This window comes from Canis aureus, chromosome 21 (assembly GCF_053574225.1).
Source record: "Canis aureus isolate CA01 chromosome 21, VMU_Caureus_v.1.0, whole genome shotgun sequence".
NCBI lineage: Eukaryota > Metazoa > Chordata > Mammalia > Carnivora > Canidae > Canis > Canis aureus.
This window is the reverse complement of record NC_135631.1, coordinates 17,285,771-17,301,567: the sequence shown is the minus strand read 5'-3', so window position 1 is coordinate 17,301,567 and position 15,797 is coordinate 17,285,771. Positions and strand designations below refer to the sequence as shown.

The 15,797-nt window shown below is 54.6% G+C and overlaps 1 protein-coding gene across 2 annotated transcripts in view; it reads right to left on the bottom strand.

Annotated features, from left to right (window-relative positions):
- Positions 1 to 15,797, bottom strand: part of P2RX3 (purinergic receptor P2X 3) — a 29,483-nt gene that overhangs the window by 11,749 nt on the left and 1,937 nt on the right. For both annotated transcript variants that reach the window (XR_013360013.1, XM_077863310.1), the window contains exons 2-8: positions 9,261 to 9,396; positions 8,754 to 8,825; positions 8,472 to 8,535; positions 7,668 to 7,761; positions 7,287 to 7,364; positions 6,362 to 6,503; positions 5,743 to 5,879 (exon numbers count right to left, since the gene is read on the bottom strand). Coding sequence is in view for 1 of the 2 variants with exons in the window: in XM_077863310.1 (XP_077719436.1) it covers positions 5,743 to 5,879; positions 6,362 to 6,503; positions 7,287 to 7,364; positions 7,668 to 7,761; positions 8,472 to 8,535; positions 8,754 to 8,825; positions 9,261 to 9,396 (723 nt within the window). In the remaining variant the exon portion in view is untranslated. The remainder of the gene's footprint in view (positions 1 to 5,742; positions 5,880 to 6,361; positions 6,504 to 7,286; positions 7,365 to 7,667; positions 7,762 to 8,471; positions 8,536 to 8,753; positions 8,826 to 9,260; positions 9,397 to 15,797) is intronic.

The window sequence follows — 15,797 nt, the reverse complement described above, 5'->3', positions numbered from 1 at the left end:
GGATCTGAGTGTCTGAGTGAAGGAACTGGTGTTCTCGGCGAAGCTTTTGCCTGGCGAGAAGTGATTTTGCCAGCTGAGAAATACTTTTACAGTTGACTTTCTACTGATAGGAAAATATCTGCTGGCAGGCTCATTGCGTGGGGGTGGGGCGACATCCTTGGAGCAGGCTGGGGCGCCTTCCCTTAGAGGGGACCCCGAGCCATAGCGACTTACTCAGATCCCGGGGACCTAGTCAGCCTCAGGGGCGGACGTTTTAAATGGTGGTTGGTTGTTGACCTTTTTAAACATATTACTTTTAATACATCTTGAATGAGGCGGGGAAAGATCAATGGACGTGGAGCTGGAAGGTGTACCTGACAGCCAGGTGGCTATCGCTGCTTGTCCTGGGAGTGACCTTTTTGGCCTCAGTTTCCTTGGCTGTGATGGGGTGTCACCGGGCTTACAGGGGCCTTGCAGTTACCAGCATAGGCTCTGGAGGCTGTTGGAATTTGAAATCCCAGCCAGCACCGTTTGCTGTGTGGCTTCAGCAGGTCACCAAACCTCTGAGTGTCAGTTGCCGCAGCAGCAGCTGGAAGATTCTTTCCCTTCCTTTCCCTTCCGAGGTGATGAGATAATTTGCAAAGAGCACGTGTTGAGTCCCTGGCTCCCAAGCACTCAATGAGGGTTAGCTGCTGTTTCCCACCAAAAACGCTGGTTTGTCGTGAGGACAGGCTAGACATGAAAATTATAAAAGGCTGAATATATTCAGGATCGCTCTGATGGCCTCTCCTCCCACCTCAACCTCAAGAAAGAGGAAGACGGATCTTAGCGACTGCAAAGCAACATACACCCCTGTCGGAGGGGCCTTCAAGCCTCTCTGTGGAGATGAGGGAGGATGGCTGCTTTTTAACACATATTCTATGGCTTTTGGAAGGAGAGAGATCCAGATTGCAGAAAGAATGATCAAAGCCAAGGGCGCGCTTTCGATTCCGTCTCTGTCAATTGGCCTAAGATCTTGCTGAACTGCACGTTTCTGCGTGGAAGCGGAGCGGGCGCCAAATTTCAGAGCTCCAGGAAAGCTGCTGTGGGTACATTTCCAACACGAAACCATCACTAGAAACACCTACAGCACGAGGAACATCTAGCAGCTGAACAAGTGTTTTTCGTCCCAGACACCAAGATAGGAAATCCAAAACTGCCTGGCCTTTTAGTAGCAAAGCTGCCTTAGCAGGGCTCAGGGTGGGAAATAAGAATCAGACATCACTGGACCCACTGTTCTGCTCCTGTGCCATCACCCCAGCCATCACTGCTGGGTCTGTCTCTTCCCCTTGCTCCTTTGTTGCAAACGATGTGGCGGTGGAAGGTGTGCTAGAAGCAGCGGCTATGCAGCGGGGCCCTGGGTTTGAGTCCCGTGTCCCTCTGAATTAAGCCGCGTAATCTTGGGCAAGGCTCCATCTTTAGGAGCCTACTATGGGGGTGTGGGTGTGGGAGCTGTGAACCTGTCCAAATAGGCGTGAAAAGGCTTTGCAAACTGACCTGGAGGGGCTCTCCATCTGAGGTCTGGGGATGGGCTTTTAGAGATCTCCAAAGTCTTCAAATTCTATGCTTCCTAAATGCAGAGAAAAAACACTGGAGGGAAAGCCCACTAAACGGTCCAAGATGTTAACTTCCATGGAGGGGAGGAAGACTGGAGGAGGGAAAGGGAGTCTCCACATCATTACTCGTATGCATCCGTATCGCTGGGATTTATTACTCTGACGATGTATTTATATCTTATTTGTAGAAATAAGTTTTTTTTTTTGAATGAAGATGCCTGCCAAAGTGCTCATGTCTATGATTATGTGCATCTTACTGGGCATTTATTTGGTCCATGAGTTCATCGGGGGCATAGAAAGGGTTAGAGACCTCCAAGTGCTCACGAAGGACACCCTCCTCCCCGCCGGTCCATGCTCCTGCCTTCCCCACCCTGCCCGGGGCTGCCTCCATTGGCGGTCTGTCCAGGTCACAGTGCCTGTCACCACAGCGGTGTCTCCAGGTTCCAGTAACTGCTTCCTGCCCTCGCCCCTTCAGACCTGGGCCGTCACCAATGTCCTGTTACTGGTCCCAGGCCCTGCGCTACCCTTCATGGTTTCCCTGCCCACACCTTTGAAACAGTCCCTTTATTAAACTCTCCTCAAATTACCCAGTCTGTGTGCGCCATCTGTTTCCTGCTGGGACCCTGACTGCTACAGTATTTTTAATCTGTCTTTGTACCATCTCTGCCCGTACACTCACACGTCTTCGCATACATTCCCTGACACCCTCACGCACGCTCCACACGCAGGCACACACCACACTTACACACTCACCCACAGACTTGCACTCATCCCCTCACAAACACACTCACTCGTTCAAAGACTTGCACAACATTCACATTCACATGCACCACCGGCCGCTCCCAGCACCCCAGGGAGATTTTAACCCTCTGGTTAAAATCCTGCTCCCGTGAATGGAAGGTCCACCTGTGATGGGAGAAATGGCCCTTGTCTGCACACCACCCCCTGCCTCCGGGGTGCCCATCACCGATGCGCCACTGAATTGTGACTCTTGCCAGTTCTTCTTCTTTTTCTTTAGAAATGCTGTTCTTGGCCTACTACTAATCCGGATGGACCCACCAATGCCACACTCTCAATGTACTTGGAAAGAGGCTTTGTAAAAGTACCAACTGAAAGTGGCTCCTGGAGAGGTTAGCCATACAGAATAGATATAGGATTAATGGCAAAATCTCTCCACCAAGTTTCAGGTAGGGACAGAGGGCAACTTGAGGAGATCATACACAAAAAAGATTAATTTAGATGGACGGCACCAGGTAATATGGGTGGAAGTTGAAGGGAGACACATTCTGGCTCAATACAAGGTCATCTTTCCAATAATGGGAGCTGTCAAGGGGAGATGGGCCATCTTGTGAAGAAGGGCCATGTCACAGCGAGACTGATGCAGAAAGAGCTGGCACAAAGGACCTCAAAGTCTCCCTAGATGCCTCTGTAACCTTGGGCAAGTCACTTCCCCTCTGAAATTTCCACTTCCTCACTTGTAAAATGGCCACCTCAGTCTAGGGGTACCCAAGGGGTCCTCGACGACTACGAATCCTCTACATCTCTGATCCTACAGGCAAAGAGCTGCAAGAAGTGGGAAGGGGGGCGCATTTGGAAAGGAGCTGCAGAAGTAATTAGTGATGGAAATGCGAATCTCTAGCTGCCTCCCGTCTGAGTGTGCAGATTAAAAAACAAGGCTGACTCTTGGCTGAATGACTGCGTTCCCTCCAGAGCAAATGGCAGCAGTAGGATGTTGAAAAAAATCTGGCCTCTGTTAGAGAGGAAGCAGCAGACCAATTTGGGAGACAAAGGGCCAGACCCTGAATTGTGCCTCGGGCAGCCAGCTTGTCCTTTAGGGTCTATGGGCCTCAGCTTGTTGGTTTTTTAAGTAAGGATGAAAGTTATCAGCCACATGGGCATGTGGGCATGCCTTTTTTTTTTTTTTTTTTTCCTTCGGATTAAGACATATGAAAGTCCCTAGCCTTTTTGGCTGCATGGAAATCATCCAAGAAAATGTGTTTGGGTCCCAGTTCCCATGTCTACTGGCCATGTGACCTTGGGAAGCTGGTTTCACCCTGTCAAGTCTTTTTGTTTTCTCATCTGCGGAGGGGATTGCGGCATGTACTCCACAGAATGGGTAAGGGACAAGGCGCCAAAGCACACGAAACACCTGGCACACAGAGTGGCGAGGATCGTGCCCACAAAGAAGGAGATTTGTGGGATATTAAGTCTGACTATCATCAGAAACTGCAGTGTGGCCTGTGCTGAACCTGGTTGTGACCTTTATTCTCTGCAGCCTCTGCAACATGAGGGTGGTGGGTGGGCACCCAAGGGAGGGATCTGAGGGAGCTTGGGCAGAGTCCTCAACTTTGTCAGGGATCCCAGATATTCCCCCATCCCAGGGCTATTCTTTGGGCCCTCTGGAAATTCTTTTAAACTACAGGGTGATGGGGGGCGGTGTCAAAATAAGCCACTTTGCCCATTCTTACTCTGGCCTAGTGGTCTTGGTGAGGGGGTTAGTTATCTGGGGTCCACACTTCTCAGCTCCCATAGTCCCCTGGGAGTTAGGCTCACAGGGTTCTTAGACATCCTTGGAACTGTCTGCCCAAATACAATCTAAGCTGATTTAGGACCGGGTCCCCCTCAGGTCCTGCTGTGTAGGGGTGGCGGTGGTGGGCCCAGTAAGGCGAATTGGGGTGGAGAGGCAGCCAAAGCACAGGACTCCACACCATTCCTTCTCTAAATGAAAGAGCTTGTTATAGGGGCACCTGGGTGGCTCAGTGGTTGGAGTCTTCATAATAGTTACATCCTTCATAAGCTCTCCTGCCAAGTAAGTTATTTGGGAAACTCAAGAATTCCCACTGGCCACAGGGAAGTTATGAAGATGAAAACTTTGCATTTTAGATCCTGAGAATTTTATTAATATGTTGCTATTTTAAGCCACCATACAAATATCCTTTGTATTGATTTCTGTGCGATGTACCCACTGAATAAATATGCCAATTTCTGCCAGGGAGCCGAACAGTATTTTTAACCTACTTTAAAATATGTGTTGTTTCCTATGGTTTTTTAAAGTTTGGAGTTGATTATGAAAGCACTTTCAATTTTAAAAAATTCTTCTTTCCAGAGAATATACATATATATTTTAAACTATTAAATATAAAGTGTAATGGGATGTAGTTTCAGATGCAGTTTTGAAACCACAATAAAGGTAAAGAAGAAAAAAAGAAAGGTAAAATGAATTTTTTTTTGCTGTTGTGTGCCATTATATTGGAAAACACCACCACCACCACCACAAAGAAAGTTCAAGTAATAATTCTTTGAATATATAACTGAAATATATTCTTACGTGTACTTTCCCCCCTCATCACTGCCTATTTAGCCAGTGTAGACTGTTTAGTGTATGACACTGTTAATGTAATCAGGGCCCTACTAAAAGTTTCAGTGTCTTCACAAATCAAGGGAAAAAAACAAGCAGAGGGCTGAAGCTTTTCACACCTTGGCTATGGATCCTCATGATAATGACACGATTGCCATTTCGTAGACTGGGGTAGATCAAGGGCTCATTCAGGGGCTTTCGTTTGGTTCCAAATAGTTAGCCCTGGGTTATTCTCTTTCCCTTTTTTCAAAACGGGTGATTGGTGGGGGCTTCGGGGAGAGATTCCTTATGTCTCAGGGCCATTGGGAATATAAACCGGATGATATTTAAAGACTGGTTGGAAGTCTGGGTTGGAACAGCATGGAAGCACTGAAGGCCATGGTGGTTGTTATTTGTGACTCAGAAGAAACTTCCTGGTGATGAACAGAAATACAAAGTTTCCATCTTGTAAACTGATACCACTGTTGCCTTTGCTTTGTGGATGGAGAAGAGAAGCCTTAGAAAATCCAGGCACAGGAGAAGGGCTGCCCTGGGAGCTCCTGGGGCACCTTACAGCTTCAGAGCCAGAGCTAAGAAGGGCTCAGCATCCTAGGACGCATGTTCTGGGAGACCTTGGTCACGAGGTCTGACTGCTGACCTGGCCTATGATTAGAAAGTCCTTCCCAATTTTGAGCCCAAACCGGCCAGGGGGATGCATGAGGCCTTTTCTTCCTGGTAGGCTTTGCGGCTGCTGGAGGTGTGACTCTTTGGAGCAGCCTGTGCTCCTCCTCCCCACATCCAGGAAACCCGTCCCAGGAAACCCAGCATTACCTAAAGTTGTAGCCTGGGGACACGCTGCTCTTCTCCGAAACGCCATCCAGCCGGGTGAAGGAGTATTTGGGGATGCACTGGTCCCAGGCCCTGTCCAGGTCACACACCCAACCGATCTTAATACCGAGGACTCCACCCTGTGGAAAGGCGCCAGCTGTGAGGAGGATGCGCTGTCTCCATGGCCTGCCAGGGTGGGGACTGGGGGTGGTGACACACAGACACCAAATTCTTCCCATCGTCTAGGTGGAGGGAAAGTGATTTGCTCCCCTGGGGTTGCTTAGGAAACAAAGTGCTGCAGTCTGGGGTGTGGACCTTTGAGTCTCTAAGTCCTGCTTTTATTTTGCGTCCTTTAGCAGCGATCCAGGATCCCTTAGCCATTGGCGGGGGGCGGGGGGGGGATGCTTTTTCAGGGCGCTAAGGTGAAGCGTGAAGGCCCGGAGGGGAGACGGAGGCTCGGCGCCCCGCAGCCCTGGGGCGGGAGACCGCGCTGAGGCTGCAAGCCCGGTGCAGGCCCGCAAACGGCTCTGCTCCGAGGTGGCGCTGCCTGGCCACGGCGCCCTTCCCAGCCCTTCCACCCTCCGCTGGCTAAGCGGCCCCCGGCGCTTCCTTAGGTCCTCACCGTCCTGGCCAGTTTGGCGAAATCCTGCCCCGCAAACTTGACCACGTCCCCCACCCGCAAGATGGGGCAGAAGGGGGCCTTGTCAGGGTGGAAGCGGCACGTCTTCATGTCGGCGGCGGTCAGGTTGGGAAGGAGGTTGCCCCTGCGGAGGAGGAGAGGACAGAAGCAGGGTAAGGGGATGGAGGAGCGAAGACAGGTGCGCACGAGTGTCCCTAGCCTTCCCGGTCCAGGTGGGAGGACCCGGGAGCTGGTGTCTCGGACACTCCAGGTGGGAGGACCCGGAGCTGATGTCTTGGACACTCGCGGGCTCCGGCACCTCGTCCCTGCATCTCCTTGCAACCCCGTCCCCTTCCCTCCGTATTAGGGTTGAGTATACTTGTGTCTGCTAGCCCCTGGCTCCCAGTCTGGGTGAGGGGGGTGCCCAGGGGGCAGGAGTCACGCCTGATTTCTCTGGCACCTCTGTGGTGCCTGGTGTCACCCTCTCTCTGCGTATGCTCGATGTCCACCAAGGACTTGCCAGATGAAGGAGTCATAGAAGTCCTGACTGGCCAGTGGAGAAGGGACACCGCCCTTGGGCTTGAGGTGGGAGGGAAGAAGTGGGATGGGTGCCTTGGGCCCCAACCTTCGGAGGCATCGGGGCTCCAGGCCCAGGCTGAGCCTGTCCCTCACCCGCCTCAAGCAGAACTCCCATCTGGGTTCTGAGCCCCAAGGTGGGAGGCTGGCAGAGAGGTGGACCTCAGAGCCCACCTAACACTCGGTGCTCAAGACCAGCTTGGAGATTGGGAACAGGAGCCCTAGGGAGATGGGAAGAGGGCAGGAAAGCACAGAGAACTGTGTGGATGGGCTTCTCCACCCCTCTGAAAACAGGCTGGCAGGGTGGGGTGGATACCCTGCTTTCTGCTTTAGGGAGGGAGCTGGGACTCACTTCTCAAAGTTGAAGAGGGGGAACCGGATGCTGTTCTTGATGAAAATGGTGAAGTTCTCGGCTTCCATCATGACAGGCCTGTGGGTGAGAGCAAGGAGGCCCTGGCTTCTTGGGAAGAGGAAGGGGAAGCAAGGGGTTTCCCCCCGAGGGACCACCTCTCCCCGTGGATGTTTCCCACCAGACACCTGGTCACAGCCTCTCGGGAGCCCAGGGCTGGAGGGTGGGGGGAGGTAGGAGAGGTGGGGGCAAGGTGCCATCCTGAGGCCACTTCCCCAGGGGCCTAGGAGCGGACACCGCTGGGGGTGCCCACGAGACCCTGTGCAGGCTCAGAGATGCAGAGCTGCGCCTATGGGCAAAGCAGAGCTGGGGTGGGGGCCTCACATTTCCACCGTGTCCACCTCGGTGGGGCACCAGCCCTGGATCTCACAGGTCCGGAGCGTAGAGCTGTAGTTCACGCAGCGGCCCGTGAGGATCCCTGTGAGGGGGAGCCACCGGGCTGGGTGCCTGCCTGGCCCTTTGCTACCCCCTTAGCCCACCCCACCTCTCATTGGAGACCACCTCCATTCCGGGACCCCGCAGGTGGAGGGGAAATACAGGGAGGTCAAGGGAGGTGGGCCTGTGGTACAGGAGCCCTGCCCAACTCTCTCCCTCCTCTCCTCCTGAGCTCTAGACCAGGCCAAGGGGAGGAGACAGCCTTCCTCTGACACGTCCCAGGCCCAGCCACCCCAGCCACCCCGGGGGCCCTGTTTCCTTGCTCCCCAGGCAAAGAGTGCCTTCCTTACCTCTGGGTCTTTGCAGCAACTGTTCCTTCTGCCTAGAATGTTCTTTTTAAAGCCCTCCTAGTTGGCAGCTGCCAACTCTTTCCCATCCTTCAGAGCCCATCTAAAATGTCACTGCCTCCAGGAAGCCATTTGGAGCCACCTACCTGGAAGCACTGTCTCTCCCTTCCCCAGCTAGCTCCCTGCTGTTCCTCCCCGACAGCACTTGCTCCCTCCCAGGGCACCTGTCTGTCACCAGCATCCCTGGGCTGTGGGCTCCCCTGGGGGCAGCCCCCATTGGGTCTGACACACAGTGAGCACCAGTACAGGCCAGTTCCCACTCTTTCTCCCTCATGGGGGATGTGCTGTCCTCCAGGGTCCCACGAACACTCTGGGGGCGCGAGGGGGTGGGAAGGGCTGCACTCACCCCCACCCGGGAAGCGCTGAGGCCCACACTGGCTGTCCGACACACAGTGATACTTCTCCTCGCTCTGTGGGGAGACAGGTCTGCAGGTGGGTGTAGGGCCCTGAGCTGGCCCCGGATGAGCCCCTTGGCTCCCAGCGCTCCCCCATAACCAGGGGCCTTTGGGAGGTGGCAGGGGCTGGACCACGGACCTCTGCCTACACTCGTGCCCCTCCCTGCCACCCCTCCGCACCCCCACGGTTTCCTTCCTTGATGTGCTTCATCCACACTCCCTCCTCCCCTCACCTCTGGGCAGAATCCTTGCATCTGGTTTTCGGTGACTATCATCTTGGTGATGATGACAAAGACAGAGGTGCCCTTGGTGGGAGAAGGGAGAGGAAAAAATGCACCAGTGGCAGCCCATGAGGTGAGTTGTACTGTTATCCCCACTCTACGGATGGGGACACTGAGACATAGGGTAAGAGATGAGGCCAAGGTATAAGGGTTAACCAAGGGCAGAGGGGGGTTCAAGTCAGGTCCTACCACCCACCTTGCCTCTCTTGTTCCCTCTGTGTGTGTCCTGCTGATCTGCAGGCTGAGTGTGGCAGGGCCGGAGGGGACCCTGCTGTCCTGCTGCCTAGTGATGCACTCTGGAGGGCAGCCGCCCTTCCCCCCCACCCTGTACCTCCCAGCCACTGGGGAAGGGGTTTGCTGGTCCCTGATGCCACACAACCTGGGATCTCACTGGCACTCTCCTTGCCTTGGCCCAGCATCTGGGCAACCACGTAGCGCCCTGGGGTAGGGGGGCCGTACCTGGGGTGGGGTCACATAATCAGACACGTCCATGACTCTGTTGGCATAGCGTCCAAAGCCTTTTACTTTGGTGACAACCGAGGACTCGATGGCTGTGTCCCGCACCTGGTAAGCCTTCTCGTGCAAGAAAACCCACCTGGGCAGGAGAGCAGGGATGGAGAACAAGAGAGAGAGAGAGAGAGAGAGAGAGAGAGAGAGAGAGGTCTAGGCCCGTGGTGCAGAGGCCGGAGGGCTTTCCTGCCCCCACGGTAGACCGGCCACACTGGGTGTCTGGCCAGGGGAAGGCCTTTGCTGGAGGGGAGGGACCTCCCCTGGGTTAGCTTACATTGGTGTTTGTCCATCTTTCCCATTTCCTGCTTTCCGAACATGTTTAGACTTTTTTCCCCTAACCCCCCCAACATGAAATTTTAATACTACAGATATCAGCTTATGTGCTGTATGTACATTTGTGTTTTACATATGAGAAGAGTGAGATTTTTTTGTAATCCCTCAAGAACAGATTTTCACACCCTTGAGGGCGACATCGCCCCTCTGCCAACGCACTGTCCTTCGCGCGGACCCCCAGGCCACCTCTTTGGCAAGCAGCGGGAGAGAGGACCCTCAGAGGGTCCTAGGCCTCTGGCCCTGAGCATCCCAGGCTTTGCTGGGGGAGGGGGGTGTCCCAAGTGCAGTCACATAGTAGTAGTTCAGTAAACAAATCAGTGAAGGCATCCGGGAGCTGAGCCGAGTGCTTGGCAGGGGCTGCATCTGTGCCGGCGCCAGGTGAGAGGCGGGAGGAGGCAGGAGCAGCGGCTGCCCAACCCTCCCGGCAGGTGAACGGGAGTCGGGGCGCTGGCCTGGGCAGCAGGGCTATTCCTTGGGCTGTGCTGCCACCCCGTGGACGTTTACCTCTGCCTGCCTCCTGCCGCACTCCCGCCCTCCCGCGGAACCAGGAGGGAGGGCCTCCTTACTTCCTTCCACTCGCACCCCCTCCCCGCTCGGCAGCCCTTCCCCAGCAGCGAGAAGAGCCTCCCCGGGCCTGCGAGGGGCCGCCTTTCCCATCACAGCCCTCCAGGCTACAGCCACCCGCCGTCTCAATAGCACATTTCCACCCTGCGACCCGTCCCGTTAGCTCCAGGCAGCAGATGCTGCTGCGGTTCCCAGTCCCCAAGGTGCGCCTGAGAGGAGGCCACCAGGTGGGTTTGGGAGATGCCGCGCCCTCTTGATTTTGGAGAAACACCGGTGACGTTTTGTGGAATCCAGGAGCGCACTTTGGGAAATGCTGGGCCAGGGTCATTTTCTGCCTGCCAACCAGGGAGGCACAAGGTTGAGGACGAGCCGCAGGAAGGTGCTGGAGACCAAGTAGTGGAGAGAACACAAAGCTGGGGGAGCTTGGGGCTGGGAAGCTGACCTGAGGACTTCTAAGGAGGGAGTTAGGACTTCAAGCCCAGGAGCTTTCCAACCCCAGAAAGTTGCCCAAGAGCGGGCTGCCTGCAGGAGGTGGGGAGCTCCACGTGCCGGGGAAGACTCAAGGACACGCGTTCAGGTGGGGAGCGGTTGGACTGGATGACCTCTGGAGTCCCCGCAGAGGGGAACAGCTCCCAGGTCATGGGGGGGTGGGTCACAGCCACTTGTGGGACGGGCACCCCTCTGTCATGTTCATGTGCACACAGGCTGACACTCGCAGGAGATTCTGTTGGGTGTTCTGCGAGAGGGCTGGGAGTATCCCATCGTGAGGCTCTTGAATTCCCCAATGTTCTCTCCAGTGGGACAGGAGGGGAGGAGTCACAGCCGGTGGCAAGTGGCTCCTAACCTGTCCCCCATTTTATTCAGAGCAGGCCGCGTCCTGAGGCACGCACCATTAGGAACAGTTCACAGGCTTCTGTGAGGCTCTTATGAACACCTCGCTGGTGTGGACGCGCCTGTGGTGCCGAGTGCTTTATTTTCCTAGCACTTTTCTCCTTTTTTTTTTTTGGAAGGGGAGGGGTTTTGTCAAGGTCTCCTAAGGATGCATGGCTCACATAGAAATCTTATCCACCTTCCTACATCCAAATGAGTATTACTAGCTCCCGGGGGGGTCACCCTGTGCAGTGGAGGGCATGAGGCCAAGGGCCCAAACTCCCTGCTCCCAGCTGAGCGCCCCTCTGTCCCCAGCACAAGCCACAGTTGCAATCCGCCCTCTGGAGCCTCAGTGTGCCTGGCCACAGAACGCACACATCTCTTAAGGAGGGATGGAATGCCGTGGTTTCCTAAGGTCCCTTACCCTGTTGTTAAAGTCCAGGAACTCTTGCAGATGAGAAGCGGGCTGCAGATTATTATCACCAGACCAACATAGCCCGCTAAGTGCTCTCTGTGGTAAGGGTTCCTAGAGTCCTTAGCACAACCCCGTGAGACACCTCTGTTGTCATCCTTATGTTGCAGATAAGGAAACAGAGGCACAGAGTGCTGTGCTGACTTGCCAAGCTGGTACGTGGGTTCCAACCGTGGACATCCTGCTCAGAACCACCTCGCGCCTTGACCCGGATCCTGGTCCCGGTGGTGCTGGCCCTGCCTGTCACTAGGGAGCACATCTCCAGCTCTGGGAAAGTCTCAGGAGGAAGGGCCATAGGGTTCGGGAAGACCAAGGAACCTCTCCTTCCTCCTCCTTCAACGCTCCTCCTTGTGCCCAGTGGGTAGGAGAGGCCACATCAGAATTTCTCAGAGTTAAATAATAAGCGGAAGAATTTCAGTGGCCCCTTGGGGCCCAAGGACGTCACTGGGGCAGCTCAAAATAAGGGAATGCTTCATTTCCAGAATAGAGGGGCTGAGTCTGTCTCCAGAGGCCAGGGCTGAGGAGATGGGGCAGGACCAAGTCTTCAATTCTTGGCATTTACTCTGCTGCTCTGACTTATTTTTTTCTCGTGTTCCTGGTTTATTATTTATAGAGCGGAAGGCGGGTGGCAGCTCCTTGGCAGGTGGGATATGCAGGAAGGAGGCCAGCACCCTTCTGTCCACCCCCAAGGAGTCAGGGAGGAGGCTGGGGAGGGGGCGTGCGGAGTGTGTGCTGTGTGTGCCAGGAGGCGAGGGGCCTCTGAGGAAGGTGTGAGCCTGATGGCGGGGAAGCAGGAGGTCTGTTGGGGAATCTGGGGAAATGATGATAGTTGCCGCCTGTTAGTTGGTCTCCCGTTGCAGGCAAGGCACTCGGCATGTTAGTCCTCCTTGCTGCACTCCGAAACCCACTTTCCAGATACAAGGACTGAGACTTAGAGACATGAGGTGACCCGTCAATGCCCTGCTCCTAGCCAATGTCACAGTGAGGCTTCCAAGCAGGGGGTCCTCCTCCTTCCATGGTCTCTCCATCATGGGGCTGCAGATGGGGGCGGGTAGCGGAGATAAGAGTGAATGCTGCTCCTCTCTGCATCTGTAATATGGGGGGGGTTCCAATAGGTCTTCCCACCACCCTTGTCGCCGAGTGTCCCATGGGGCGCCTCAGGGTGCCATCCTGGGCTGAGGCGATGGGGCGGTGGGCCAAGAAGGTGGGATTCCAGGCCCCTCCCCTGAAACCAGAGCAGCTCCCCTGTGTAACTGCCTTATGTATTGAGCTTCTTTATAGGATTCAAAACGAGGCTTGGGGCCCCCGGGTGGCTCAGTAGGTTGGGCGTCTGACTCTTGATTTCGGCTCAGGTTCTGATCTCAGGGCCGTGGGATCGAGCCCCACATCTGGCTCATGCTCAGCATGGAGATTGCTTGTCCCTCTCCCTCTGCTCCTCCCCTTGCTCTTCCAAACAACCAAATAAATAAATAAATAAATAAATAAATAAAAAAAAATAAATTTAAAAAAGATTCAAAATGAGGCTGAGTATTATGAACCAAATGGGACAACTATGCAAATAGTGAGTCTGTGGATTGGGCCTTGCAGGGGGAGGATGGGACAGGGAGGGCAGGGCTGTGAGGAAGCCGAGGCACCATCAGGCACCGCAGGTTCTTCTGATGACAGAGCATCAGACGGCCAGGAATGTCCCTCTGTCAGGAGGTGGCTTCCTTCAAGGACCCTGCAAACCAGCTCAGGCCATCAGTCAGCAGTTCAGGAAACTCAGTAAACTCAGTTCCCAGGGGTCTCCTATTTTGTCCTCAGCTCCCATAGGATCCCCAGAAGAGACTGGCTCTTCAGGAGTCCCACCGCACTGAGGAGACTGGGGTCACCACCTAGATCCAGGGAAAGCCATGAGAGAAACACCACTGGCCTCTCTGTGTACCTGGACGGGTAAAGGACACCAGGGATGAAGTGGGGTCAACTCCAGAAGGCAGCTGAGGCTGGAGCAGGGGTGAGAGCACGTGTGGACACGACTAGCTGGTGTGCTGCTGTAAATGCATGAGAGAAACAGTTGGCTCATGGAACACGTGTCCTAGTAGGGCTGTGCATCGGGTCTACCTCACGGGGATCATACGGAAGACATTCAAGTGCTACTTAATATCACAGCGTCACAAATCCTTCTCAATTCTACTGAGTCAGGCCCTCATCATCTCTCTCAACAAGCCCGCACCACCCTTCACAGGGTATCCTGCCTCCACTCCTACCCACTCCCATCCCTTGGTGAGTTAGCCAGAGCGATCTTTCCAACTCAGATCTCATCATCTGTCTTTCTCTGGCTCTTCCTCTCTCCTTACCTGCTTCCCCCCTCACACACACACACACACACACACACACACACACACACAGTTCCTATCCCATCCTTTGCTCCTGGTAAAAGTGAAAGCTCTGAGGGCTTCTGAGGTCTGGCTGGGTCTGTGATCCTACCCCCATCTTACACCACCCTTGGCTTTACTCCCTCTGCTCTGCTGTGGCCATACAGACCTTCTTTTCCTCTCCCCATTTGCCTGGCTCTTTCCCTTCGCAGAGCTGGTGTATCTGCCTCGAACCCTCTTCCTTCCCTTTCTTTTCCTGGGTTGCTCATACTCATCCTTCAAATCTCGGCTTGGGCAGCACGTCTCCAGGAAACCTTGTCTTAGGTCCCCGACTGGGTCAAACACCTCCATACCAGCAGCTCTCCTGGCACTCCCTGTGCATGTCTCCTTCAAATCTTGAGCCACTGTTAAACTGTACATTTGTTTGTGGACATGGTTTGATTTATGCCCATCGCTTGCATCGCAAGCTCCGCGAGGCTGAGGGTGCTGTCTGCTTTTGCCCGTGTTCTATGCTTGGTGCACAGTGCCTGGCATGAAGAAATGCTCGAGGAATTTCTGCTAAATCAAAGACAATGGATTCGTGAAGTCCTAATGGTGCACGGGCTCATGTGCACAGAGATGGGGCTCAGGCCAGGGGGCCGGGCTACAAGCTGCGAGGATGTAACTGGAAGGAGCCTCTCCGTGGGGACCTGTCAGGCTGGGAGATGGATGGGGTTGGATATGGAGACGCCAAAGAGGCTCTCATGCTTGTTCCTGCAGGCCGGGCTCCAGCCCCAAGGATCAGGGCATCAGATCATATCACGGTGAGGGAGGGACAGGGGCAGTGGCAGAGCAGAGCAGGCGGGTCCAGGAGCCACTGTCTACCTTCCATCAACCTTCTGCCCGAAGCCAACAGAGCCAGAAATGTGCTGAGGCAGCCTTTGGACTCACCGGGACCACCACACGGTCTCGCGGCTCTAAACAGTTATAGCCTCGCTTATACGCGTGAACGCAGAACATTTAGGAGTCAGCTCCTAGCCAGGCTCTGGAGATGAGGACACAGCATGTTTGCAAACATTCCAGCTCACACAACCTCGAAGCTGGAAGTAGACTTCAAGGCCAAAGCTCGAATCTCTTCTCTCACATCCCTGAGAGGAGCACCGGCTGTGTGGCCTTGCCTCCAGCAGCCACGTAAATGAGTCCACTGGCTCCCGCAAATCACGCAGGGCAAAAAAAAAAAAAAAAAAAAAAAAAAAATCCCTTAATCCTTACATGCCCACTTTTCCACGCACATACGACTCCGACCCTTCAGGCAAGGGGGCCCATGCACACGCAGCTCTGGCCCACACGCACGCACACCGGATGTCTTCTTGGACTGGTTTGAATTAACTCATGACAGCCGTCAGTGGTTTGCTCTCTCACACACACAGAACCATTGTCTCAAGGGATGGCGTGAGACTAGAGGCAGGCGCACTGGGAAAGAAAGATCTAGAGGCTTCTGCCTGTCGTTTCTGGCGTCCAGCAGTGTGTGCAAATGACCACAAGGAAAGAACCTGTGTTCCCCCCCTCCCCACCGGCCATTGTCTCCTCCATGGCCCTTGGCACACACACACGTGTGTGTATGTGTGGGGGGTGGACGCCTCTGAAGGTGGGTGCCGAGAGGGGGTGTTCAGACCACCGGCTCTCAAGCAACTCCTGGGATGGGTTATATGGCGCAAAGTTAGGCAGCAGCAGAGAATTCACGCTTTCTGACAAAGAGGAGTGTTTCTGGATTCGTGAGGAGGGACCCGGTATCGTGTTCAGAAAAGCCACCTTTCCCCCGAGCAGCTCTTCCCTTGAGTGTTATCTGTGCCCTCGTCTCTCCCCCTGCCCAGGGCGCAGACATCCTGCTTTGTCCTCCCCTCCAAGAGCAAG